The sequence below is a fragment of the Nyctereutes procyonoides genome, unplaced genomic scaffold, assembly GCF_905146905.1.
Source record: "Nyctereutes procyonoides isolate TBG_1078 unplaced genomic scaffold, NYPRO_anot_genome, whole genome shotgun sequence".
Lineage (NCBI taxonomy): Eukaryota > Metazoa > Chordata > Mammalia > Carnivora > Canidae > Nyctereutes > Nyctereutes procyonoides.
The window spans coordinates 49,899,688-49,927,475 of record NW_026575052.1 but is presented as its reverse complement, the minus strand read 5'-3'; the positions used below and the strand labels follow the sequence as shown (position 1 = coordinate 49,927,475).

Below are 27,788 nucleotides of genomic sequence, written 5' to 3'. Positions count from 1 at the left end.
ATCAGAACCAACAAGGTCCAACAAGGATTTCTCTCTAATAAGAGAGTAATACTAATCCTGTTTAGCTTAAGTCATTCACTGTGTATAGATTGGTTAAGTTTGTCTGATTCAGTATTTTCAGAAATGATTTCTTGCTGAAAGCTTGGGTTTTTGTTTTTGTTTTTTTTTAAGAAACAAAATATTTGGTACTATATGAAGAAAATCTAAATTTCCATTTCATTTATGGGCCCTTGTTTTATTTTTCAGTCTGAGATGATATTTTTTCTGAGTTAACTTTTTAGGTTCCTCGTGTACCAATGCACACACTTGCCATGGTTGTACCTCCCCAGGAACCTGACAGAACATCACAGGAGAGCTCTCCTGCCCTTTTAGGGGTACAAAAAGGTTAGTTATTGAATTATTTTCTTTAAAATGGGTATTCTATATAATTAATAATTAATGAATTCATAAAAGTACTTAATGGTATACAGTTATTGTGTATCTAGGATTAATTGAGGTAGGTATTTCTGACAAATGCTAATAGTCTTACAGACTATTTATAAAAGAAAGGAGATAAATACCAGGAAAAATTACTTGACTTTTAATTTTCTTGTTAACATACTCCTAGGTGTAGTTTTCATCTGGCACAGATAAAAATACTTAAAAAGCATATCAAGTGTGGATTATATTATAGCAGCAAAAAATTATCAGATACTCATTTTCCACTTGACAGTTCTCATTAAACAGTAGTACAATATGAGGAATGAAAATGTGTACTGTCTAGTTAAATCTCAGTAGCATTGATGCAACTCATGGAGTTAGAAATTTAAGGATTATATTTAGTTTCTTTCATATAATGCTGAATATGATGGCCTAACATCTGTCATTATGTGAACCTGGACAAATAACTGTCAAAAAGTATATAAATAATATCCAAGTGAATATTAAGAAGCAGCTTGAAACTTAAAGCTCAAGTTTATAAGCTTCAATATTTTCCTACTTCTTCACTTGTAAATATAAAGTACCTTCATTTGATAATCATGTATAGTTGTCCTGTCTGAGTTCTGGGATATAAAATAGGTAATATGTATGGTATCAAAAACCAAATAAAAACAAATTTATGAGCATATTTCATTCAGTATATTAAAAACCAAGCTCTAGATGTTTGAAATCACAATGAGGTGTGTATGTATACTAATAGTATCTCTAATATTTTGATTTAAGAAAAGTTGATTATTGTTGACTATTATAACAGCAAGCAGAAGTTTCTTTTTAATTATGTTAATTTGAGTAATTTAGAATATTGAGGGGCTTGACCAAGGGCTACTTCATTTCTAAGCTATTAATTTCAGCGATAAATTATATATATAATCTCTCTGACAAACTAATAATTGAGTTTTCCATTGGACACCTAGCTATTCAAATTCTTCAGAAAATAAAGACTGCTGTTTTGAATTTTAACAAGTCAAAAGCAAATTAACCATGTACTTGTTAAGGAATCTAAGCATCCTAACTGACTTTACTATTTGTAAAATATTTAAACCTAATGTCTCTGGTTTTGTTGGTTTTTTGTTTGGCTATACATTATAGAGAGCTGTAGTAACTTTGGCTAGGGAAATTCAGTACTAAATAAGAAAAATATATTAATAACAGAGCCACAAAATAATCAAGAAATAAGCGAGGAAGGACATGGAGTGTGTGCAGAGAAGTAAAATGTTTTGAATTTAGGTTTAATAGACCTAAGTTTATTAAATCTAACAAATGTTTAGGTAGGGTTTCTTTAAGTTGATGCTTAAGTGAATAATCATATTTTTTTCTGAAATACCTTCTTATGCTGGATATCTACTTGTTTTCTTCACTTTGATGTTTTATTACTTACCAAAGAGCATAAAAATGAACTAACCTTTTAAGGAATCTTTCATTTTACTAAATTATAAGAGAAGGAAAAAATGAACACTTGTATTTCACTCTTGGATACTTGCTATTGCCAGATGCCACATGATATTGCCAACCTAATATTTCTTAATGTAAGATCAAAGTGTGGTGATGCACTGTATTAAAATGTTATTTAAAAAATAAAAATAAAAAAATGTTATTTTAGTATAAATCATGTGCATCATAGAATATTATATCACTATGAATTAGGAAAAATTAGCTGATGATATATGTACACCCTGAATTACCCAAGTAGATAGGAAAATGTATCTTAAATTATAAAAGCTATAATATTTCTTTTTCCTCCTTAAACTGGATTTTTCTCCTTAAAACTTCTTATTTTTATTTCTAAAAAAGTTTCTTTGAATGATGAAATCTCTGTTTACCCTGTTGTTTTTGTTTCTTCTAAATCTGTAGATTATATCTGTGTTGCAGATGTGATTAGGGATGGAGTTCTTATTCTCTAGGACTCTTCCTTTCTTAGCAATCATCTTTTAAGTTAGAACATTTTACTTCTGCTTGACATCTTTTTATTATTTGTATCTGTATCCTTTTAAAATATATTCATGCCCATAAAACTTACCTAGGTATTCGGGTGCATGGGTGGCTCAGTGGTTGAGCATCTGACTGTGGCTCAGGTAATGGTCCTGAGGTCCTGGGTTTGAGTCCCGCATCAGGTTCCCCAGAGGGAACCTACTTCTCCCTCTGCCTATGTCTCTGCCTCTCTCTGTGTGTCACTCATGAATAAATAAATAAAACCTAAAAAAAAAAAACTTACCTAGGTATTTTATATATATACTACCCTGATATTCTTTCCTTTCATCATCTATGTGCACCATTTGTTCCATCCATTTTGATCCATGTTCTCCTGATATAGGCAGCTAATCTCACTTGTCCTCTGTTGGTTTTTAAAGGATTCGACATTCTAGGTGATATCTGTCAGAGGCCACAAGATCACCTCTATAGACAAAAGGTGAAACCAGGTGATAGTGATATGCTCAGTTTTCTAGCATTGTTTAGCTTTAACTATAGTTTGAACATTTATTGGGAAAGGATAAGTAATATCAACTTTAGTGCCTTTCCAAATCAATTTTGTAAATTTGTCCATTAAAGCCACTGTTATATCTAATTTGTTGTAACTGGTTCTACAGAGATTATAAAAGTTAAGACTTATGATTATCCTCTCCAGGTTGTGCAACTTAGAATTAATCCACTGGAAAACATTAAAATGATGTCAGGATAAACACAACACATCTTGTGTGTGTACCTCAAGGGCTCTTGAGGAGTAATTTCTTTTCTCTGGAATACTACAGCTCTTATTGGATCTTCCTTCTGACTGGTCAAGCCTGCCCCTTCCCTTCCCTTTGGACTTCAAATGTAGAAAGTTGAATTAATCTTACTTCCCCTAGAGACAATCATTCTATTGTGTTTGATGTGAATTCTTTTGTTCTTATAAGTTCTTATAAAATGTTTACTGCTTTGTGTGTATTTTTAATTTACATGAATGGTATTGTGCTATAGATCATGTTTTGTTTTTTTACTTTTTTCACTCAACACTGTTTTACAGATCTATCCATGTGTCTACCTCTAGATTGTTTCTGCTGGTAGCATAGTGCTTCATCCTGTATATCTTCCATTTTTTACTTGTTTTTTTCCAGTGATGGTTATCCAAATTATTTTTCATTTCCTACCACCACAGACAATGCTGTGATGAAGATCCTGGTACAGTCCTCTTAAGGATCTGTGTGAGAATCTCTTTGGTCAAAATCAGGGTCAGAATTGCTTGTCCTACAGGGTGCCTAGGTGACTCAGTCAGTTAAGCATCTAACTCTTTGATTCCAGCTCAGGTCATGATCTCAGCATTGTGAGATTGCGCCTCATGGCCAGGGGCTCTGTGCTCAGTGGGGAGTCTGCTTGAGAGGTTTCTCTCTACTTCTCCCTTTGTTGTCCACCCTCCCCCTGGCATATGCGCTCTCTAAAATAAAAAATAAATAAATCTTTAAAAAGAAGAAGATTTACCTGTCATAGGAATGCATAATATTTATCTGACAAAGTGCCACAAATTGCTTACTAGGATGGCTATAGCAGTTTATATTCCCACTAGCAATGCATTAGAGTTCCCATGTTATCCATATTATACACCCTCTCTTCCATTTCCAAGCCTGCCAACCCTTGGCTTTATCCTTGTATTGGGTTTTGTACATCTCCCCTTTTAGAGTGTAAGCTCCTCAAGGGCAGGATTTATATCGCTTGTCTTTGTATGGTTCACTATGCCTTGTTTGTACTAGTTGTTCAAATATTTGTCAAATAAATTAATGAGTGCCAGGCTAAGAATTCAAATTATTCTGAAGACAAAGAAAATTATTAAGAATTTTTTTAAGAAGAAAGACATTGCAATTAAAGAGGATGTTTAAAAAATTAATGAAGAAGTAGTATCCTAGAATGGTTGGGAAAAGATTGAAAACAAATTTGAATATAAACCAAGAATTAAATTAATATGCTACTTTCTATCCCAGAATTGTTTATTGGAGTAGGTAACATGAAAAGTTCTCATTTTTCTATCAAATCAGTAAAATTATATAGGAATTGTGTACAGTGAATGAAATTGAGAGTTCTCTGAAAATTTTACTGCTAATATTCTCTAGTTTAGCAGATTTCTATTATGTAATCATGCTTCTGTGAATTTACATATGTCCAAATGTAATGTCTTTTAACCTAGAAGATTTACAGTAAAAGGCAGAAGGTTTAGTTAATCCTTTGGCGTGTTAACACAAATGCTCTGTCTTTGAATGCTCTTGGTTATCCTTCCTGTGTTAAAGATGTATAGCATGCCTGTACTTTGGGAAATTTTAAGACAGAAATTTAGGCATAAAGGAAAAATGAGTCCTTTCTAGGCCAGTGGTTTTCATTTTTGACTGTGACCATAGTAAGAAATATTTTATATTGAAACTCAGAACACAGTAGACATCTATTTATCCAAATACAAATTCCATTAGACAATATATATGCTACTACACTTGTCCTGTGTTATTTTCAACTGTACTTCATCAACCTTTTTTTTCCACTTAAGACCCAGTTCAGAGTGTTGTTTAAAAATCATTCTAGTAAGATGCTGTTTGGTGATGTAAGAAAGCAAGGGGATTATGGAACAATTTTTATATTTCCTTAGACAAAAATAAGTGAGGAAATGTGAAACCAAATCTATATCTATCCATATGTTGTATATTTTTCCCTTTGGCCGTTATTTTTTTTATTGCACAGTATACTAATAGACATAAAAATGTCTAATGATGGAATTAAACTGGTTTTAATAGTAAATTCAATTTTTGACAAGTATATGTCCACCTCTTTCCCTCACTGTGCATAAAATAAAGGCTATATTCTAAGCTGTCTCTACGTCATGGTTTCCTATGACAGACTTTTTAATTTTATTTAATGGAGGAAAAGGGAAAGCTGAGGAAGTAGAATAAACCAAAGAGTAAGGCCTTACCTATATTCGTAAATAGTACTTTATAATGTCTCTCCATGCTACTAGTATAGATTTATTTGTATCTAACAATGGGAGATGTTTAAAAAAGCTGGAACTCTTATATTCTGGCATCTTATACTACTGCCTTCCCTTCTAAACACTGAAGGTGTTGCTTTAGCTTCTAGGAATAATTAGGTGACAAAAATTATTTCTTTTTACCAAATTGTTTTTTTTTCTTGATTTATAGCTTATATTAGTGCTTTAATGTGTAGCTGTACAATCCCACTAACTGCATGATTATAGATACTCACCCATTGGCTCTTTTGGGAAGAACCTCTTTTTGTCCATTATTTTCACCATCCTGTTCTTCCTGCTACACATGTCCTGGCCTTAAAGTCTTTATATTAAGTGGAATAAGTTACCTTTAGTAATCTTGTGCTCTAAGCATAGTGTATTTTATTTGTTAACAAGATAGGGTTTATTCCTATCAGTTACTGCCCTCAAAATTCCAATCTTATTTTGGGTCATACTATTCATAAGATTTTAGATCTGATAAGTCCAGGGTGGTCATATAATTATCAGTCAGATTGGTATTGACCTCTTACCTAGTTTTCCTTAATCTTAAATACAAATTAAATAATAAGTATACTAGCATGTATTAAAATCAATGAACATTTAAAGGAACATTCAGTCTTTGTAGAGGCTAAATTGTCATTGAATTTATTGATTGAAAATTTCTTTGCTGGACTAGCAAAAGAATCTACATTAATCTGCTGTTTGTGGCAGTAGATCTCCCTTTTTTTACCTGTTGATTGTTATTAGGTACTTGGAACAAATAAATCATGGATTCCTGGATTCCTGTAAGATCTTATAGAAGTAGTTATTAAATTATCCCACAGGGGTGCCTGGGTGGTTCAGTTGGTTGAGCTTCTGCCTTCAGCTCAGGTTATGTCCTGGAGTCCTAGAATGGAGGCTGCACTGAGCTCCCTGCTCATTGGGAAGTCTGCTCCTCTCCCTCCCTCTACCCTCCCCCATTAGTGTTCTCTCTCCCTCAAATACAAAAATAAAACCTTTTAAAAAATTATCTCACAAATACAACAGCTTCTGTTCTGAAAGAATAATCCGTCCCTTTGCTCAGATATAAATATGAAACTAAATGTGAGCAATACATTTTGCTTTTGAAGAATAATTAAGTCTCTTAAAGTGATTGCAATAGTTTTGGAACTGTGGGATCCTAACCCTTTTAAAGTCAATATCTAGGAGGAAAACAGTTGGACTTTTTCATTAATATATTGCAGATACCTGAGGTACCTGCAGTTTTGACACCTCCTATTCTAGCAAAAACCAAAAACAAAGAACCCATTGAATCTCTGTTTTTCTCTAGTGTTTCATTACCCTTTTGTAATTTAGAGTATTTTAACATCAAATGGAGGATGACATTTTTCCTTTGGACTTTAGAATCATGTTGAATGCATTGGATGATCCTATTTTTTAAAATCTTATGTTACCTATGTTATTCATATATGTTGACTACAATTCAGAAGAGTAAACAACTTTTTTACTCAGATCTTTTTTAAAAGTAGCTTTACTGTTGTTTAATTTACATACCATACTGTTCCTGCATTTTAAGTGTACAATGCAGTGAGTTTTAGTAAATTTTACAGCCTTATGTAGCCATCACCACCATCTAGTTTTAAACATTTCTATCACTCTGAAAAGATCTCTTCATGCTAGTTTGTAATCAGTCTTCATTCTCAATACCATAACCCTTGGCAACTACTACTTTCCTCTCTGTCTCTATAGATTTTATATATATCATTTGTGTCTGGCTTCTTTGACTAGCATAATGTTTTCAAGTTTCATCCACCCTGTAGAACCTATCAGTAGTTTGTTCCTTTTCATTGTTGAATAACCCCAGTTCTTCCTGAACAGGAAGAGTAAGCCTTGTATATTTCCTCCATTTTATGTCCAGATGTTAGGATTGTTAATATTGCTAATCATTTTGTCATGAGGGGAGTAACTTAAGTGCTATCCAGAATCTTAAAATAACATACATTTACTTTATTTTTAACATACACTGACAATATGAGAAATCCTGTATGAGAAGTGATTTTCTCCTCAGTAACACTCATTGTTTTTCTACGTGAAGACTTTATTTAAACTCAGAATAATTGTCCTTTGTGATTTAAGTTTAATGTAGTTTTCAGGTAAAGAAATGTTAAAGACTTATTTAATGGAAAATTTTAGAGGAAATAAACGATTTTACATTGTATTTTAATACAATAAGACAAAGGTTTGGCCGCTTGAAAAATACTTTTCTTCGCTATGTTGATTTTTAAGTTAGAGTTTCCTGTAGTAACCTTTATTTGCACAGTTAATATTGTAAGGAAAAATTGGAATATCTCTAATGACATCCTCAACACGTTTTAATTCTGTTTTAGATTTGATATTCTTTAAAAGTCCAATCTAATAAGCAGAATTTTGAGATTCTTTTTCCTCTTTGATTTCCTTTCTCCCTGCCCCACCTTAGTTTCCAAAATCCTCCTATCCTAAAAATTCAATTTTTAATTGAAAAATTCACATTTTTTTAATCAGCAACATCCCAGTGTGTGCTGTGTTGAAATAGATGAGTACAGTCTTTAATCTGCCTCCCACTGGTATGAATCTCTGAACATTCATTTTATAGCATTAGTTATAAGGGTCTGGGGAGGGAGGTCCGTGTGTGTGGGAGGGGGAGCTGATTTTTTTTTTTTTTTTTTTTAGCATGGCACTTTTTCAAACATTTTTCATGTGCTTAGGTACATCCAAGCAGAAGTCCAGTTCCCTGCAGGTAGCAGATCAGGACGTACTGCCACCTTTTCACCCATACCAGCCTTTGGAGTGCATAGTAGAGGAGACTGAAGGCAAGCTGAATGAACTGGGACAAAGAATTAGTGCTATTGAAAAAGCACAGCTTAAGTCACTGGAGTTAATTCAAGGTGAACCTCTGAACAAAGATAAGATAGAAGAACTTAAAAAGAACAGAGAAGAACAAGTTCAGAAGAAGAAGAAAATACTGAAAGAACTACAGAAAGTGGAGAGGCAGTTGCAGATGAAAACACAGCAGCAATTTACCAAAGAATACTTGGAAACCAAAGGTCAGAAAGACACAGTATCTCTACACCAGCAGTGCTCTCATAGAGGAGTCTTCCCAGAAGGGGAAGGAGATGGTAGTCTCCCAGAGGATCATTTATCAGAGTTACCTCAGGTTGACACAATCTTATTTAAAGATAATGATGTTGATGATGAGCAGCAGTCTCCACCATCGGCAGAACAAATTGATTTTGTCCCAGTCCAGCCTTTATCATCTCCACAGTGTAACTTTTCCAGTGACTTAGGTTCTAATGGGACAAATTCTCTTGAACTTCAGAAAGTATCAGGTAATCATCAGATTATAGGACAGCCTCAGATTGCTATTACTGGACATGATCAGGGGCTGTTAGTTCAAGAACCAGACGGACTTATGGTTGCAACTCCAGCCCAGACGCTTACCGACACTCTTGATGACCTGATAGCAGGTGGGTTAAGAAATATATCTGTAATAATTTCTCTTTAATCTGTGTGCTCAACTTCTTTACACGGCCCTCCAAAAACACCAGCGTGGTACTTTTCCATTTAAGAACATCTTTGTGAAATTACCTATTCCTTGAGATATTTTGGAAGTGAATTTAACTAAGCTAGACAGCACTAACACACAAAATCTTGTTTTCCTCTCTTCTTTTTTGTGATTTGCAAAGGCAAAAAATAAAGTGGCCGTGATCTTTTATTTTAGAACTTTGGTATCAAAACCACCCTGTGCAGTACCTGGGTTGCTCAGTTGGTAGAGCATACAATTGTTGCTCTCTGGGTCATGAGTTTGAACCCCACATTGGGTGTGGAGATTATTTTAAAAACCTAATTGAAAAAACCAAAACATCACCCTGTGTTCTATTTCAGGTAGGAGATCTCAAAGTAGACTTTCTTTTTAGGCTTTAGAGATATTCGTATAAGATTATACATTAAATTTTCCTGCTAGTGATTTTCATGTCTAGAAATCATAATTCTAAATTACATTCTCTTTATTTCTGATTTTATTAGATCAATTCAAATATCTCTAATTAAGAGGGATGTTCAGGGAAAACTATAAGCATTCCATGTTCTTGTATGTATGGTTAGAAGATTCAAATTAAATTGAAGTTATCATCAACTGGATGATGGTTTAGAGATTGGGATTTTTATATTAATTATCTTGGTGAAAGCATACAGACAGACACAACAGACATACACACAAGAAAAGAACAAAAGAAAGGCCTGATAACCTTGAAGTATATGTTTCTGTTTTATTGTTGTGTGGAAAATAACAACTAGATATGAAATGAGGTGCACAAGTTTACTTTCCCTTTCATTGTCCTTGCAGCAGTGGGAAAACAGTGCAATTAATCATTTACCTTCCTAAAGATGGCTGGTGAATGTATCACCTCCATGAGAGCCCAGTTCAGAAATGCAGCCAGAATGGCTGTTGACAGTGGATGAAGACCAAGAACTAAGATGTAGCTGGAGTGATATTCAAAGGCAGGCCAGTCCTCTGTCTCTTGATTGCAACATTTTTTTCCTTACTGTTGTCTGTTTCCTCTTGTCATATTCTCCTCCCCTCTTCCCATCCCAATTATGCTATCCCAGTTTCCTTCTTTTGTGAGCTTTTAGCCTTCCTAATCTTTACTGAATCTTTAAAAATGTGGAATAAGCTTACTTAAACCAGGAATTTTATTGGGCATTTGTATGACTTGCAATGTTTCTAGAATTGTGATACTGCCTATGAGCCTCCTTTAATAAGTATCACTGTATGGAGGAGGAATACTTAAGGAATTAGATTCTTTATTCTTTAATTTGGATTTTTATATCTTGAGCCCACAGCCGCTTAACTCAAATTAACTTTGTGTTGTTGGTATTGAGAGTTATTATAAATTATGAATGAACTCTTAGAGCTCATTTATATTTCTAATATCTAATCTGGGTAGAAGTAGATATATGAGCGTCAGTACAATTATGAATAATAATAATGAAACATAATATAGGAATAACATTTTTAAGATTTATGATGACATAAGTAGCTTTTTTTTCATAAGTAGCTTTTTAATGTTCCTAATTGAGTACTGTTTGCAGTTATGAAACCCACATTACTTTTCAATCTAGTTTTGTTGTAACTTAGAACTTGTCTTTTTTTTTTTTTTTGTAATGCAGAAATCGCTCTAAAAGGAACTTGTAGATGTTAACTTTATGGTAGTGTTTATGGATGGTTCTTGTAGGGGAGGCAAAATTTATTTCATCGAACTATTTGTTACATTGAGATGGTCTTTTATAAAGTTCAAAAAATTTGTTTAAAAACCTCTTTTAATTATATATAGTGAAACTAAGAAAATGTAATTTCTTTTTTTTTTAAAGATATTTTATTTATTTATTCATGAGAGGCAGAGACATAGGCAGAGGGAGAAGCAGGCTCCTCGCAGGGAGTCCGATGTGGGACTTGATCCTGGGACTCTGGGATCACGCCCTGAGCCAAAGGCAGACACTCAACTGCTGAGCCACCCAGGCGTCCCTGAAAATGTAATTTCTATTAGACATTAATGTATAGTGGTAGTTGGCTTATCTTTTTGTACAATATTCCTTTATTAACAAGCTATAATTTATAAATCAGCCAATAACTAAAAAAATTATCTTCATATAAAAAATTTCCATTTTTGTGGTTATCTGTTTTAAAACACATAGCAATAATTAGATTTTCTTTGCTCAAGATGGTTAACTATCTCACTTAATGTTAAAAAGTTATTTTATTAAGACCAAATTTCTCTTAATTTTCTTTTTCAAAGGTGAAAGAAATTAGACAAGGGTGGATTAGGTGAATACCTAATTCTGTAATTTCATGATATATTAATATAGCAATATGATTGTAGATTAGACCAAAGATGTATTAATTTTACCCAAATTTAGTTCTCATCCTTCATATTTAATAAAGGAGAGAATACTATACATCTTACACTTTCACTTTAGAGAATATTCATATATAATAGAATAAATTTCACTCTTTAAATATAGGAGTATTTTTTTTATTGCTTATTTGTTAAAGTCATGACTTGATTAGCTTATGTAGTATTTTAGTATATAGGCTTTGTGTCATACTTGATATAGTCCCAGACAGAATGTATGTAAACTCTTGATTGGGAGCATGGTTCTTCAGTTCCTTTATGTGAAGTGAAAGTAAGTTTTGGACTTTTAGAAAGTATCATAATAACAAGTGGTTCTCAGTTCAAATGTCTAGAACTAAGGTTGGGAATCTAAAAATATACAAAATAGCTCTGACTTTAAGAGCAGTTCCAGAAACCTCTAGTAAAAAAATTTTATTATTAATATAAAAAGATTGATTAAAAATCAACTCAGTATCAATTTATTCACATTTATTGAGCACTTAACATGTACTAAGTTCTGTGCTTAATGCTTTATGAATGTTATCTCATGGACTATTTATAATAATCTTATAAAATAGGTCCTTTCCCAGTCTTTTTCTGTTGAAAAACTGAGGCCTATACAAATTGTTGCTAGTAAGTGTCAAGACTCAAACTTGGTTCAGCCATGGGTTGTTTTTTTGTTTGTTTGTTTTGTTTTTCAGTTCAGCCATGTTTAAGAACCTAAGGTATAGTGTAATATGTATGCATCTAATTCATGTTTAAGTTCTGAATTTATTTTAAAGATATTAGACTGCTAAAAAATATTAACAATATCCCTTATTGTTTTTATATTAAGATTTGATATATGTGTAAGGTTTAATATAATTTTGTAGCTAGCACATTCTTACTGTTGTTGGCACCTTAATAGGTTCTCTTAAAACAAATTCTAATTCCAAAGTATCTTGCTTTAAGTAATCCTGTAGTAGCTTAGCAATAAAAAGGTAAATAGGAAACCCTCTTATTTTTGAGGGAATTTGCAATAAAATATCTTCAAATAATTTTTTCTAATAAATGTTAATATTTTATTTATTTAATAAAGTTACTATATACAAAACAGATTATGGTGATTTAATGTACTAGAATCTCATAGCATAGTTTATGTACATCTAGTATCTGAGATTTTTATATGATAAGATTTATTATTATCTTTTGTATTGCCTACAAAGCCATCTTAAATTTCATAAAGAATTAAGTAGAATATTGCACTTAATTCTTTTATTACCCGATTTTAGGATAGTGCATAAATTTAATTTGAATTACATAGGGCCCTTTGTGGTAGAGATCTGTCATTGTCATTTTCAGAGACATTTCATTCAAAGGTAGAAAACGTTTTAGGACTTTAAAAAAATGTAATAGTGTTGGTACAATTTTATATTAATAAAACCTTTATTCCACATGTATCTTTTAAATCATGCTATTTTCTAGTCTTATCTTTATTTTTGTATGTATTTGATCCTATTAAAGTCACTTTTGTGGAATGCTTCTGATTGTCATTATTGCGAGGAGGAAAAATGTTTCTAGGGTAATGTACGAAAATGTACAATAGTTGATGTAACACCACATTTTTGGTCATAGGGCTGTTAAATGCACAGAAGTATTTTTTAAAAGCCATGTCTGTAAAGAAGTCTTTTATAGTATCACATCTGGCATAGTACTCTAATCAACTATTTAAAATTTTTAAAATATCTGTTTTTCATAACAAAAAGATAACATGGATAAACAACATTAATAATGATAAAAGTAGTTCCTAGTAAGGTATTTGTTAATAATTACTAGACCATTGTTAAAATCTTACTATTCCAGAGGAGCTACATATTGGTCTTTAGCATCTCATTTTCTAGAGCTGTTTTCCAAACATACCAGCTATTTTGAGGAGGTATAACAAAATACTATCTGCTTTTAATTCAGTGAATGACAAAGATTTTTAAAGCTTTTTTTCCATTTTGTGCAGGTTCTTATAGGTGAAACAAATATATAAAATAACAATTCTTATTTGTAACCATGATAGAAGCTACAGAAATTCATATAGACAAAATGATTTTATATATATCAGTGGGGACGAGGAGGGTGCGGCTCATATAGAAACACATCTGAACATCTTAAAATTTGTGAGATTATATAAAGAAGTAGTATACTAAACTTAGTCATTTACACTTGTGAACAGTATCCTTGATTGGGTTCCAGTCATATAAAAATTCTAGAGACTAAGCATTCTGTAACATTTGAAATGCTTACATTTTCCTTTGAGACCTATGTGTTTTTTTATTTACTTTTAGTTCAGATGAGAGGTTATTGTCATCACTGAAGCTTTGTCTTTTTTTATATTATTAATAATTATGTTTTTTTTCTGAGTTTTTTCTTGAGTGAGTAGTAATGTTTGTATTTTTCAATACAGTGAGTAATAGTACTGAAAATCCTATAAAATATCTGATAATTATGCTTAATGAGCACTTAACATGTTCCAAACACTGTGTGTTTTAAATGCTTTTTATACCTTACCTAGTAGTCAACTCATAAGATTCCTCTGAGACAGGTCCTGTTTCTCCTTCTGTGGGGCAAACTCTGTCTCTTATGAAACATAAGAAAAACGCAGAGACACAAAGATATAATGTCTTTTAATTCAGTTTTCAGACAGCAGTTTCAAACACCCTAATGAAAGTTCCAGTGTTCATTTTAAAAATTGATTTATTTTCAGAGATTGACTCATTTTAGCAAATTTTCAAAATAAATATTATTGAATTATAAAAACACTCTTTGCTGTTTATATGAGAAATTTTTTTTAACTTATTCTCCACCCCTCCTCTTTTGTGCATTGTCCTCAGGATATTTTTGTCTAATTACTTTTTATAAACTAAGGTATAAAATTTACTTTTTTATTGGAAAATATTTTTCCCTATTAACTACATAAAGGGCTATTATTTGTTGGGTATTAGGCACTATGCTAATAAGTACTTCACCTGCAGCATTATCTTAAATGGTGTTTCCAACAACCTCTCAAGGCAGGTACTATTATTATCATTCCTATTTTACATATGAGGAAAATTGAGGCCCTACGAGGTTAAATTACTTGCCTGAGATCAGAAAGTGGTGGAATTGGGATTCAAACATAGGTCAGATTCCAAAGCTTGTGATTTAACTACTGTTATATTTTTGCTATAAAATTTTGTTTTCTGTGTTTTTCTGTATATAAGTGACTTTACTCTTTTAAGTAGAATTCAGCAATATGAATATTGTTTTTCAGCTGTGAGTAGCAGAGTGCCCACTGGTTCAAACAGTTCCTCTCAGACCACAGAATGTCTTACACCTGAACCCTGTTCTCAGTCTCCAAGCAATGTGGCTTCCCAGTCTATGCCCCCGGTCTATCCTTCAGTTGACATTGATGCACATGTGAGTAAATTGCTTGCTTGATTTATTTATTTAAAAGATTTTACTTATTTAATTTAGAAAGAGTGCACAAGTGAGGGGATGGGGCAGAGAGAGAATCTCAAGCTGACTCCACGCTTAGCATGGAGCCAGACACAGGGCTTAACTTCACAACCCTGAGATCATGACCTGATCAGAAATCACCAGACACTTAACTGACTGAGCCACCCAGGGGCCCCTAGACTGCTTTATTTAAACTTATTTTGTAAATTCTGATTTTCTTTGTTTGGAAAAGAAAATTATCGGGGATCCCTGGGTGGCGCAGCGGTTTGGCGCCTGCCTTTGGCCCAGGGCGCCATCCTGGAGACCCGGGATCGAATCCCACATCGGGCTCCCGGTGCATGGAGCCTGCTTCTCCCTCTGCCTGTGTCTCTGCCTCTCTCTCTCTCTCTCTGTGACTATCATAAATAAATAAATAAATAAAAAAGAAAATTATCATTGTATGTTCATTGCAGAAATAATTATTATTTGCTCTTAAATTGATAACCATGTTGTAAACAAAAACTAACTTTTTTTTCATCTCTAGACTGAGAGCAATCACGACACAGCATTAACATTAGCTTGTGCAGGTGGTCATGAAGAACTTGTGTCTGTACTCATTGCACGAGATGCTAAAATTGAGCACAGAGATAAAAAAGGTAAATCTCAGAAGTAAAGCTCGAGAGTAGTTACATCAGAAAATAAGTTTTTTAAAATTTTTTTTAGAAAACAATTATATTTTTGATTATCAATAAATAGATGGATAAGCATATTTCAATTAGGAATATCTACTGGAGTACAACAAGTTATGGTTGCTTTTCTCCTTAATCCAAAAGTAGAACACACAGAGGTATAAAGGCTCATTATGAGTATAAACTTTAGTAGTTTTGTTTGACTTAGCATTTCCTTTTTATCGGGGGTTTTGGGGTTTTTGTCACTAACAAATTAGGGACTAGAGCAGTTTTATGTTAAATGGTTTTAAGTATCTGCCCTAAAGATTTCCTATTGAAATAGTAGAGAATTTAAAACAATAGCTCAAAAAAATAAAATAAAATAAAACAATAGCTCAATAATTTAAAAAATTTGAGACTTTTATTTTCTGTTTTAGGTTTCACACCACTGATCCTGGCAGCAACAGCCGGGCATGTTGGAGTTGTTGAAATCCTTTTGGATAAAGGTGGAGATATAGAAGCACAATCTGAACGCACTAAGGATACTCCACTTTCATTAGCATGTTCTGGTGGACGTCAGGAGGTGTGTTAATGTTGATTTTCATTTTGTAAACATTATACCCGTATTTTAAATATGCATATGCTTAATAATTTAGCTACATAAATAAAACTTGCATGTGTTGATATGTTCCATATACTAAATTTAGTGGGAGTAGTGAATCATCTTTTATGGAATCTGTTTCTTGCCCTTTAGGCAAAAAATAATAGTAATTCTGTTTATCCTTACATTTATTGGGGCTGAATGAGCCACAATCCTAACACATATGAACTGCAAATTCATCCACTCAACCATTGATAAGCAGAATGAGTAACATTTTGTTATTTCAATATAATTGGGAAATCAGAGCTCCAAATTCTGTGATATGAAATTGAATCCATTTCTCTAGTGCTGATATTTGAATATTTAGGGCATAATTAAAATGTCAGATACTTAGTCAATGAAATTATAGATTCCATTTCTTTGTGCTTCCTTCATTAGAAGTTGAATCCTTCTGTTTTTATTTTACTTTGTAGGTAGTAGACTTGCTGCTGGCTCGAGGTGCAAATAAAGAACATAGGAATGTGTCTGATTATACACCATTGAGTCTAGCTGCATCTGGAGGATATGTTAACATCATTAAGATTCTGCTTAATGCTGGTGCAGAGATTAATTCAAGGTATCTATCTTCATTATATTACTCATGATTAGTATAAATTACTACCTTGGGATTAAGTGTCTTCCCCTAAATATTTGTACAGGTACCATTTTTAATTAAGATAGTACTAAAATCAACTTTACTTTTAACTAAAATTTTAAAAAAATTAAAGTTACTGCTAAAGTTACAAGACCACCAATTATTCCTATAATGTACTTAAAAGTAATCACACCTTATTTTAGCTAACATAGCTATTTTTAAAGAGGTCTAATTTCAGAAGGTACTTCATTATATATAGCTGGAAATTTATAACTTCTAAATTGGGATTATGTTTTAAATTGTGAAATTTTCCCATTCCTAGTTAGTAGTCTACACAAATAAAATACATTCATTGGTGTTAGAACCCTTTCTTTTTAAACTAAATCATTTTCATCTTTTATATTCTTTGCTTTTTAAAAAACAGTTAGCAACATATTATCTTAATTTTCTAAGCACATTTCTCCCCTTAGGACTGGGAGTAAACTAGGTATTTCTCCCCTGATGTTGGCTGCCATGAATGGACACGTTCCTGCAGTGAAACTGCTGCTTGATATGGGTTCAGACATTAATGCCCAAATAGAGACCAATCGGAACACAGCTCTCACCTTGGCCTGTTTCCAAGGCCGAGCAGAAGTTGTGAGTTTGCTTCTGGACCGAAAAGCCAATGTTGAACATAGAGCAAAGGTAAGCATTTTGTAACTTTTCAACTTCTTAGACTGTATTTCTATGTATGTATTTCTATGTATTTCTATGGTGTTGCGGGATACCTTGCTGGCTCAGTTGGTGAAGCATCCAGCTCTTAATCTTGGGGTCATGAGTTCAAACCCCACATCAGGGGTAGAATTTACTTAAAAACATATATTTATAAAAGGGCACCTGGCTGGCTCAATCAGTAGAGCATGTGTCTCTTGATATCAGAGCTATGAGTGTGAGCCCCATGTTGGTTGTAGAGATTACTTAAAAATAAAATCTTAAAAAAAAAAATAGCATGGCATTTCAACTCAAATTGAGTGTGCTATTTTAAATTGTTGTAGGTTAAAACTGACATCCCAAGGCAAGATCAGGAAATTGTGATGTTCAGTGGCCAATGACACACTATCATCATTCATGACTTATTAAGGACAATGAAGAAAGTAGAATCCATAGATTTTCCAGCCTCAGACTTGATTAGCTCTCTGTTAATCCTCCAGTTTGCAATCTTTGAATATATAATAAGATATTTTTATAATAAGATTATTTTGTAGAGTCCTTTTTTTTATTTTTTTAAAGTAAGCTCTGTGCCTGACTTGGGACTTGAGCTCACAACTCTGAGATCAAGAGTCACATGTTCTACTGACTAAGCCAGGTGTCCTATAGAGTCCTTTAATGTAGATTTTTAAAGAACTCTCTCAATGAAGCATGTGGTTAGCATTGATAAAAAATCTAATCAGAGAGGGGCACCTGGGTGGCTCAGTCAGTTAAGGGCCTGCCTTCAGCTCAGGTCATGATCCCAGGATCGTGGGATTGAGCCCCACATTTGGCTCTCTGCTCAGCAGGGAGCCTGCTTCTCCCTCTGCCTCTGCCCCTCTCCCTGCTTGTGCGCTCTCTCTTTCAAATAAATAAAATATTTTTTAAAAACCTGATCAGAAAATTGCTGATTAGATCATAAAATTAAGGCAGCTAAAATCTAATTTGATCATAACAGATTCTGACAAATTCATGACTATTTGGCATTTAGAAAGGAGTTAGTATATCAGTGTTTTGAATTTCTGTGCTTAGAACTACTAGGAACTTACAACCCTAGAAAAACGTACCTTATGTAGAATTCTTTATAGTCATACAATAGTCAATCTGGTAGTCATTTCAAATTTTAAAGATTTGAATGAAATTTTCATATTTTCACCCTGCATTGCATTAGTTATATTTCTTCAAATTTAATGCAACCTTTACATTTTTTTTTGTAATCTACAAAATTAGGAAGTATAATTTTCCTCAAATTTTTCATAGCACAAAGAAAAATGAAACTTTCCTGCTATCCAGTTTATTTTTTTCATATTTCATGTATTCAGTGTGGCCCACTTATCTGTTAGGAGTCCTATAGAAATCCGTGTTACTTTGGAAGTGATACCAGTAGGAAATGTCTCTTGGCTAAAGTTTTGGGGACCAAAGAGCAAAGGACACAAATGAATAAAATTTATGAAGTGATATTTTAATCTATTATTCCCAAGTTTGAACAGGATTAAAAGAGTTTATCCTGAGTTATTTAGCAAACTACATTCTCAGGTAAATATTTTAAACAAAATTTTCCCATTGAACAATGTGCTTTACTTAATTTTCTTTTTATTCATTTTTCGTATCTGTATTCATTGTGCAGAGAAGTTATTGTCTGGTGTGTAAATTTATAACAGTTTACAAATTATAAAGTTGGGGATCCCTGGGTGGGTCAGCGGTTTAGTGCCTTCAGCCCAGGGTTTGATCCTGGGGTCCCAGGATCGAGTCCCACGTTGGGCTCCCTGCATGGAGCCTGCTTCTCCCTCTGCCTGTGTCTCTGCCTCTCTCTCTGTCTCTCATGAATGAATAAATAAAAATCTTTTTAAAAAATTATGAAATTGTTTTTTCATATGAGGTGATGTGTTACAATAAATGAATTCATTGTAGCTTATCTAATTCAATCTAACACAGGACTCCTAGGTGGCTCAGTGGTTGAGCGTCTGCTTTCAGATCAGGGTGTGATCCTGGGGTCTCAGGATGGAGTCCCACATCGGTCTCCCTGCATGGAGCCTGCTTCTCCCTCTGCCTGTGTCTCTGCCTCTCTATGTGTCTCGAATGAATGAATAAAGTCAATTGTTTTCATCTGTTAAAAAAATTATATTAATTTACTTGCATAAACTTTTGGTTTAAACAGACTGGCCTTACTCCTTTGATGGAAGCTGCTTCTGGAGGATATGCAGAGGTTGGAAGAGTTCTCCTTGATAAAGGAGCAGATGTCAATGCTCCCCCTGTGCCTTCCTCAAGAGATACTGCTTTAACAATAGCAGCTGACAAAGGTCACTACAAGTTTTGTGAGCTCCTGATTAATAGGTAGGTAAATTTTATATTTATATATAGAAGTTATTGGATCCTTTTCACTTTTGAGCACCTTTACAGTTAATCAGATGGTTTTACTTTATTGATATTTTAAAGAACAGATTATTAAAAAAAATAAAGAATGTATTATTTGCATGCTATCTTATAGAAGATAAAAGACAGATAGAGGAAATAGAAAGCCAACACCTTCTTGTAGGTAACAAACTATATTAACAATTTTTTATTTTATAGGGGAGCCCATATTGATGTTCGAAACAAGAAGGGAAACACACCACTTTGGTTGGCATCCAACGGTGGTCATTTTGATGTGGTGCAATTGCTAGTGCAAGCAGGTGCTGATGTAGATGCAGCAGATAACAGGAAAATCACACCTCTTATGTCAGCATTTCGCAAGGTAATTTGATGTGGAGAGAAAAAGGTAAAATGTAATCATTTTAAACTGATTCTAAGTTGAAACCATGTGAGAAAAATGAATTACTCTTGGAAAACAGCCTGAATTTCCATACATAAATCATTGCTTTCTTTCCACTCTTTTTGTGGCCAAATCTAAGAGCTATATGGTAGTTCACTTTAATCAACATCGTTGTTAAATCACTTGGTGTCTTGACTAGTTTTATTATGTTATACATAAAACATGAGATTTAAGTATGCAGATGATGTCTTATCTAAGAAAGAACAAAAAAGGAAGGGACTCTTTCATAAAAACTTACTAAATCTCCTATATGTGTATTAAGGCTTGCTTGTCTGCTATATTTTTAAAAGCCTTTCCATTACAGTTATGATAAACTATAAACTACTTAATATGGCTGTACAAAGCCCTGCATGATATGGCTCATGCCTGTGTCCTCAAACAGTCGTTTATGCTATCCTTCCCCTTTGTTCACTATACTTCAGCTGCTGGTCTAGAACGCACTAAATCTGTATCTGCCAGAGGGAGTTTGTTCACTGGTTTTCTTTCCCTTGCTCTTTGCTTGTTCACTTCTGTTCATCCTTTAGCTCCCAGTTTAAATGTCATTTCTTAGAGAATCCTTCCCTTAATACGCATCTAAACAAGGTCCTCTTGTTCTTTTTTATAGTACCATATTATTTTTCTTACTCCAATTTGTAATTATACATTCAAACATGTATTTATTTTTTTAATGCCTATCTTCCTGGACTGGAAGATCCAGGAAGACCAGGCTTCATGACTATCTTTGTTTAGCTTGGTGCCTGACACGTACTAGGTAGTCACTAAATAGTTATTGAATGAGAACAGTGTAAGTTTTGTATCTTACAAAAAGAACTTAAAATATATTTTAGATTTGATTCTTTTTTATTTTAATTTTTCCTTTCTTTTTAATTGAGGTGTTCTTTACATATAGTGAAATATATAAACCTAAGATGCATAGTTTAATGAGTTTTGATAAATGCATATACCTGTGTAACCCACATCCCATAAATACATTAAAAAATGCTTTTATAATCCTGGGAAGTTCCATCATGTCCATTCTCAATTCCCTGCCCCGGAGGCAACAACTTTCCTGATTTTTGTCACCATCAGCCTAATTCTTGAAGATGTCTTAGAACTTGGTTGGGGGAAAACTGCAAGTTTGGTTGTGTTAAAATAGATGGTACTTAGAATAAATTAAGATCATTCACCTCTGATTGTAGCATTTAGAAACCATTTTACCTAGATTCAAGGCATGAGACTCATATAAATGTGAGCATCTCCCTTGTTTAGTAAGATGAACCCAAAATAATGCTTTGAAATCTAGAACATCTCTCTTTTAGGACCAGTTTCCCTTTTATAGAAAGGTTCCTTTCACACCACTAATTTTTATTAATGGATTTATTCTAGGAAACATTTGTTTTCTATAAAAGTTTTTCTGTTTTCAGTGGGAAATACTAGATTAAATTTAGGAGAAATGTGTGAGCATGTTTTTGTTTTCATAATTTCAATTTTCAGTTTAGTAAACTATCCAGAAGTATTACCACACCTTTTACTCTTAAATTGTTAAACACATGGGTAAATTTTTAAGGAGTTCTTTTGTGCATTTTTTGTTGTACTTCTTACAGGGTCATGTAAAAGTTGTTCAATATTTGGTGAAGGAAGTGAATCAGTTCCCTTCTGATATAGAATGCATGAGATACATAGCAACAATTACAGATAAGGTAGGTTTAATACACTGTTGTCGTACATTTTTGTTCTTTATAGAATTGTATGTCGAAGTGTGTGATTAGCAACCTTCCTTTTGTCTTATGTGAGACGGATACCTAATCTATCTATGCTTTAGTTTCTCCATGGAGAATGGATATAATAATTTTGATAAATTATTTTGAGACTTCCTTCCTGTTATGGACTATCATCACAGTGAGTGCAACTAAGGGTTATTGCTAGACTATTGGCCTGAATAGAAGGTTTTCTAAGAACACAGACTTTTTAGGAAATAGTGCCCCACCCTTTTTTAAAGATTTTTTATTTATTAGAGAGAGAGAGAGAGAGGGCACGAGCACAAGTGGCGCTGGGGGGGGCGGGCAGAAGAAGCAGACTCCCACTGAGCAGGGAACCCAACATGGGACTTGAACCCTGGGATCATGACCTGAGCTGAAGGCAGACATTTAACCGACTAAGCTACCCAGGTGCCCCAATAGTGCCTTTTTTTTGATGAAAGATTAATGTATACTTTAAAAAAAAAGAAAGAATAATGTATAACTAGACTCAAAGGATAGCTTATATTTGACTTAGTGAGTTTTCATTTGTTTGGGCTTTAAGTCCTGGACTTCACTGTGTTCATCAGTTCATCAATTTATTTGGCCTGTTGATGTTATGTGTTCCTATATTTATATAATTCCATTTTCTACTCTAGGAACTCTTGAAAAAATGTCACCAATGTGTTGAGACAATTGTGAAGGCTAAAGACCAGCAGGCTGCAGAAGCAAATAAGAATGCAAGTATTCTTTTGAAGGAACTTGATCTGGAAAAGGTGAGTAAGAAAAATAATTTTTCTTTTTAGAAATTGTTGAAAATTGGGGCAGCCGGCTGACTCAACTGGAAAACCATGTGACTCTTGATCTCAGGTCATGAGTTTGAGCCTCACTTTGGTTGTAGTAGAGATTACTTACTTATAAATAACCAAATTTTTTAAAAGAATTGTTGAAAATTTGCTGAAATAAATTTACCATCCTTATGAACCAAAATCTCTTTCAAAGGAAATGATTATCTAGTCACTACAACTTTTTGATTGTGACCTCTTATCCTTAAAAAATACGTATTCTTTTTTTAGAAGATTTTATTCATCCATTTGACATAGAGAGAGTGAGCGAGCAAGCACAAGCAAGGGGAGTGGCAGAAGGAGAGGCAGGTTCCCCGCTGAGCAGGGAGCCCTATAGTGAGCTTGATCCCAGGGCTCTAGAACCATGACACAAGCGAAAGGCAGATACTTAACCAACTGAGCCACCCAGTCTCCCTCAAAAAATATTTTTAACCATATAAGTGAAAGACTAGTTTTCAAGCAGGTTGCAGTTTGCCAAATGACATTATTACCTAAGTGGTTTTAACATTAGTTTGAGAGAAAATTTAGTAAAACATTGAAAATCTTTTGCTAACTATAAAATGTGTGCTATTAGTAGTTTATTAGATCCTCCCTTATAGAGTTAGTGTCTAATATCCTAAGATGTGTGGTATAATGGAAAAGGATAAAAAAACAAGATTGCTTTTCTGGGGGTCATTCTGCTTACCTGGAAAATGAGGGTGTTGCTGTTCAATCCAGAAGTTGTATTAAAAGAACAAACACTATGATCAAGTAAGAGTTATCTTAAGAATGCAAGAGGTAGCTTAACATGAAGATATTTTGGGCAGCCTGGGTGGTTCAGTGGTTTAGTGCCGCCTTCAGCCCAGGGTGTGATCCTGGAGACCTGGGATCGAGTCCCACGTCGGGCTCTCTGCATGGAGCCTGCTTCTCCCTCTGCCTCTCTGCCTCTCTCTCTCTCTCATGAATAAATAAATAAAATATTTTTTAAAAATGAAGATATTTTGTTGGTGATTAAAGGAAGAAAAAATACATGAGAGATACTAAAACCTTGAAACCAATTCTTAGTTTACAAAAAAAAAAAAATACAGGCTGCTTGGATAGCTCACTCATTTAAGTGTCCAACTCTCACTTTGGCTCAGGTCATGATCTCAGGGTTATGAGATCAAGCCCTGCATTTGGCTCCATGCTGGGCGTGGAGCCTACTTAAGATTCTCTTTCTCCTTCTCCCTCTGCCCTTCCCCACCTCCCCCAAACAAACAAACAACCCCCCCAAAAAAATGTATGAGCTAAGAACAGAAGGAAAGGTCTCTTACAAATCATTGAAAAAACTATAACTTGCCCAGAATAAAAACTGATCAGATGAATGGGCAATTCACAGAAAAAGAAATAAAGGGACACCTGGGTGGCTCAGTGGTTGAGCGTCTGCCTTCAACTCAGGGTGTAATCCAGGGGTCCAGGATCGAGTCCCTCATCGGGCTACTGGATGGAGCCTGCTTCTCTCTCTGCCTATGTCTCTGCCTCTCTCTCTGTGCCTCATGAATAAATAAATAAATAAATAAATAAATAAATAAATAAATAAATAAATAAATAAATAAAATCTTTAAAAAAGAAAGAAAGAAAGATGTCAATTTTTACCAGATTGGCAAAACTTAAAATGTAAAGATTTGATAATAGCTACTGATGGCAAGGATGGGGAAAGGTTATCACTCTAGCGAATGGTTTTTGATATATGGTATAAATTACTATAACTATTAATAGAAGTACTTTCACAAATAAATTTAAAGGGTAGATATCCATACTCCCACCATTCCACTTATAAAAATTTAGCCTAAGGTAAATAATTAGACAAATGTTCAAAAGATGTGAATATATAAGGGCATTCATTGCTGATAATAAGGGGAAAAGTAGAAACCTTAGGATTATAGGTAAAATCAGAAGGGGAAAAAGTTATATTCATTTTAAAATAAAGCAAAATTCATAGTTAGATGACTATTAAGGTACCTTTCATGTCTATAATTTTGATTTTTGTGTAGCTACCTAGGCATATGGTCAGCAATTCCCTTGAGCAGCTAACCAGTTTGTTCAGAGTGAGGAAATTCAGTTTTTAGCTGAATATGCAATCTCTTCTCTCAATCCTTTCTCATTTACAGAGGGAATTGCAAACTTTTTCTATAAAATGCCAAATAGTAAATATTTTAGGCTTTGCGGGCCATTTGATGTCTGTCATAAGCCCTCAGCTCTGTTGCTGTAGCACAAAAGCAGCCATAGGCAACAGCTAAATGAATGAGCATGGTTGTGTTCCAATAGAACTTTATTTATGAACACTGGAATTTGAATTCTGTGTAATTTTTAAGTGTCATGAAATACTCATTTAATTTTTTTCAATCATTTAAAATGTCAGAGTCTGTCTTGGCTTTCAGGCCATACAAACACAGGCAGTAGACTGGATTTGGCATTCAGGCCATAGTTTGCCAACCTCTGATTTGGATTAAAAACATTTCAAAGAATAATCAGTTTATGCCTCAAAATGGTAAATTATAATTTTGAGGAAAATGTTTTACTTAATTACCAAAGAAGAATGCATAATTTAATATGTTTCCTACGTGTTTCAAACTTTCATCATGAAGCTAGCATCTTATTACTATGTTCCCTTTTTGGGGAAAAATAAATAACATTTCCTAGTACTAACCATAGCAAAATCTAAAAGTGATCACAATTATATATGTGGCTTTAAAAATTTTATAAAGTAGGAAAATAATTTTTATAATAGTCTCTGGTCAATATTTTTACAGTGAGATTTTTTAGTAGTTTATAAAGATCATGATAGCTGCATTTTAGTCAAATAAACAGATACTACATAAATGTATTTTTTAACAGCATTACTAAGGTTTAATTCACACACACAGTTCACAGACTTAAAGTCTACATTTCGGGGGTGATTGGCTGGCTCAGTGGGTAGAGCATGTAACTCTTGATCTGAGGGTCATGAGTTCAAGCCCCATGTTGTTGGGTGTAGAGATTAGTTAAAAAAAATTTATTTATTTATTTATTTATTTATTTATTTATTTATTTATTTATTTATATGAATTTTCAGAGTACCTGGGTGGCATAGTTAAGCATTGGACTTCAGTTGAGGTCGTGATCTTGGGATCCTGGTCCCAAGAGGGGCTCCCCGCTCACCAGGGTTTCTGTTTGTCTCTCTCCTTCTGCCTCTCCCCCTGCTCGTATTCTCCTTTTTCTCAAATAAATTCAATCTTAAAAATATATATTTTTTCAAACACACAAACAATCCAGTGGCTTTTAGTATATTCAGAATTGTGCATTCATCACCACAGTCAATTTTAGAATATTTTCACATTCCTAAAAAGAAACCCTACACCCTTTAAGTATCACCCCCTTCAATCCCTGTATGCTTGGTTAACCATTAAACTCTTCTTTGTCTTTATGGATTTGCTTATTCTGGACATTTCATATAAATGGAATCATACAATGTTTGTTCCTCTGTGACTGGCTTCTTTTATTTCATGTCTTCAAGGTTCAACCATATTGTCACATGTATCAATACTTAATTTCTTTTTTATTGCTAAATAATATCCCATCCCACACACATATTTATTTGTCCATTCATTAGTTGATGGACATTCAGGTTGTTTCCTCCTTATAGGTATACAATAGGTATACAAGTTTTTCTTTTTTTTTTTAATATGGAATGAATTCTTTTTCTTTTAAAGATTTTATTTATTTATTCATAGAGGCAGAGAAAGAGAGAGAGAGGCAGAGACACAGGCAGAGGGAGAAGCAGGCTCCATGCAGAGAGCCTGACGTGGGACTCGATCCAGGGTCTCCAGGATCACGCCCTGGGTTGCAGGTGGCGCTAAACCGCTGTGCCACCGGGGCTGCCCGGAATGAATTTTTTTAAATATGAATTTGCATGTTATCCTTGTTCAGGGGCCATGCTAATCTTCTGTGTATTGTTGGAGGTTTTTAGTATATAAAAGCAAGCACAGTATACAAATTTTGTATACAAGTTTGCTATGTATACAAAGTGATCACAGTATACAAGTTTTTTTGTATGAACATATTTTCATTTCACTTTTCTATCATATATAGATATATATATGAAGGGAATTGCTAGATCACATGGTAATTCTATGTTTAACCAGTTGAGGAACTAACTGCCAGATTATTTTCCAAAGCAGCTGCATTATTTTTTGTTCCTACCAGCAGGGTTTGTAGGTTTTAATTTTTCCACATCCTCACCAATATTTGCTATTATCTGTCTTTTTTTTTTTTTTTTTTTTTTTTTGGTTTTATTTATTTATTCATGAGAGAGAGAGAGAGAGACAGAGGCAGAGACACAGGCAAGAGGGAGAAGCAGGCTCCATGCAGGGTCTCCAGGATCAGGCCCTGGACTGAAGCTGGCACTAAACCGTTGAGCCACCCGGGTTGCCCTATTATCTATTTTATTTTATCCATCTAGTGGATATCATGTGATTATCTTATGATTTTGATTTGCTTTTCTTTGATGTCTAGTAGTTATTGAGCATATGTCTTCATATGTTTTGACTATTCATATATATATGTGTATATATAATACATATATGTATATATAATACATAATTTTCATAGATATATCTCTATATAATTTTTAATATATAATACATAGCTTTTCATAGATATATATCTATTATATATATAGTTTTTCATAGATATATATATAGTCTTTGAAAAAAATGCCTGTTCAGGTGCTTTGTATATTTTTTGAGTTACTTGTCTTTTCATTATTGAGTCATGAGACTTCTTTATAGATTCTTGATACAAATCCCTTACCAGATGTATGATTTGCAAAAAATTTTTCCCATTTCATGCATTCTTTTTACTTTGTTGATGGTTCCATTGAAGTACAAAAATTTAATTTTGATGATGTCCAGTTTATCTTTTATGTGTGTGTGCTTTTTAAGTATGTTTTGAGACTGATATCCATGGGAATCCCCATCTAT

At 33.6% G+C, this 27,788-nt stretch overlaps 1 protein-coding gene and 1 non-coding gene across 4 annotated transcripts in view; one reads left to right on the top strand and one right to left on the bottom strand.

Moving 5' to 3' along the window:
- Positions 1-27,788, top strand: part of ANKHD1 (ankyrin repeat and KH domain containing 1) — a 121,561-nt gene that overhangs the window by 78,740 nt on the left and 15,033 nt on the right. For all 3 annotated transcript variants that reach the window (XM_055331304.1, XM_055331305.1, XM_055331303.1), the window contains 11 exons: positions 282-384; positions 8,182-8,940; positions 14,645-14,790; positions 15,353-15,464; positions 15,914-16,059; positions 16,551-16,693; positions 17,182-17,395; positions 19,596-19,771; positions 20,009-20,171; positions 21,833-21,928; positions 22,624-22,740. In XM_055331304.1, coding sequence (XP_055187279.1) covers positions 282-384; positions 8,182-8,940; positions 14,645-14,790; positions 15,353-15,464; positions 15,914-16,059; positions 16,551-16,693; positions 17,182-17,395; positions 19,596-19,771; positions 20,009-20,171; positions 21,833-21,928; positions 22,624-22,740 — 2,175 coding nt within the window. The remainder of the gene's footprint in view (positions 1-281; positions 385-8,181; positions 8,941-14,644; positions 14,791-15,352; positions 15,465-15,913; positions 16,060-16,550; positions 16,694-17,181; positions 17,396-19,595; positions 19,772-20,008; positions 20,172-21,832; positions 21,929-22,623; positions 22,741-27,788) is intronic.
- On the bottom strand, positions 26,693-26,800 carry LOC129514297 (U6 spliceosomal RNA). Its single transcript, XR_008665374.1, has one exon. It is a non-coding gene; the product is annotated as a U6 spliceosomal RNA (small nuclear RNA).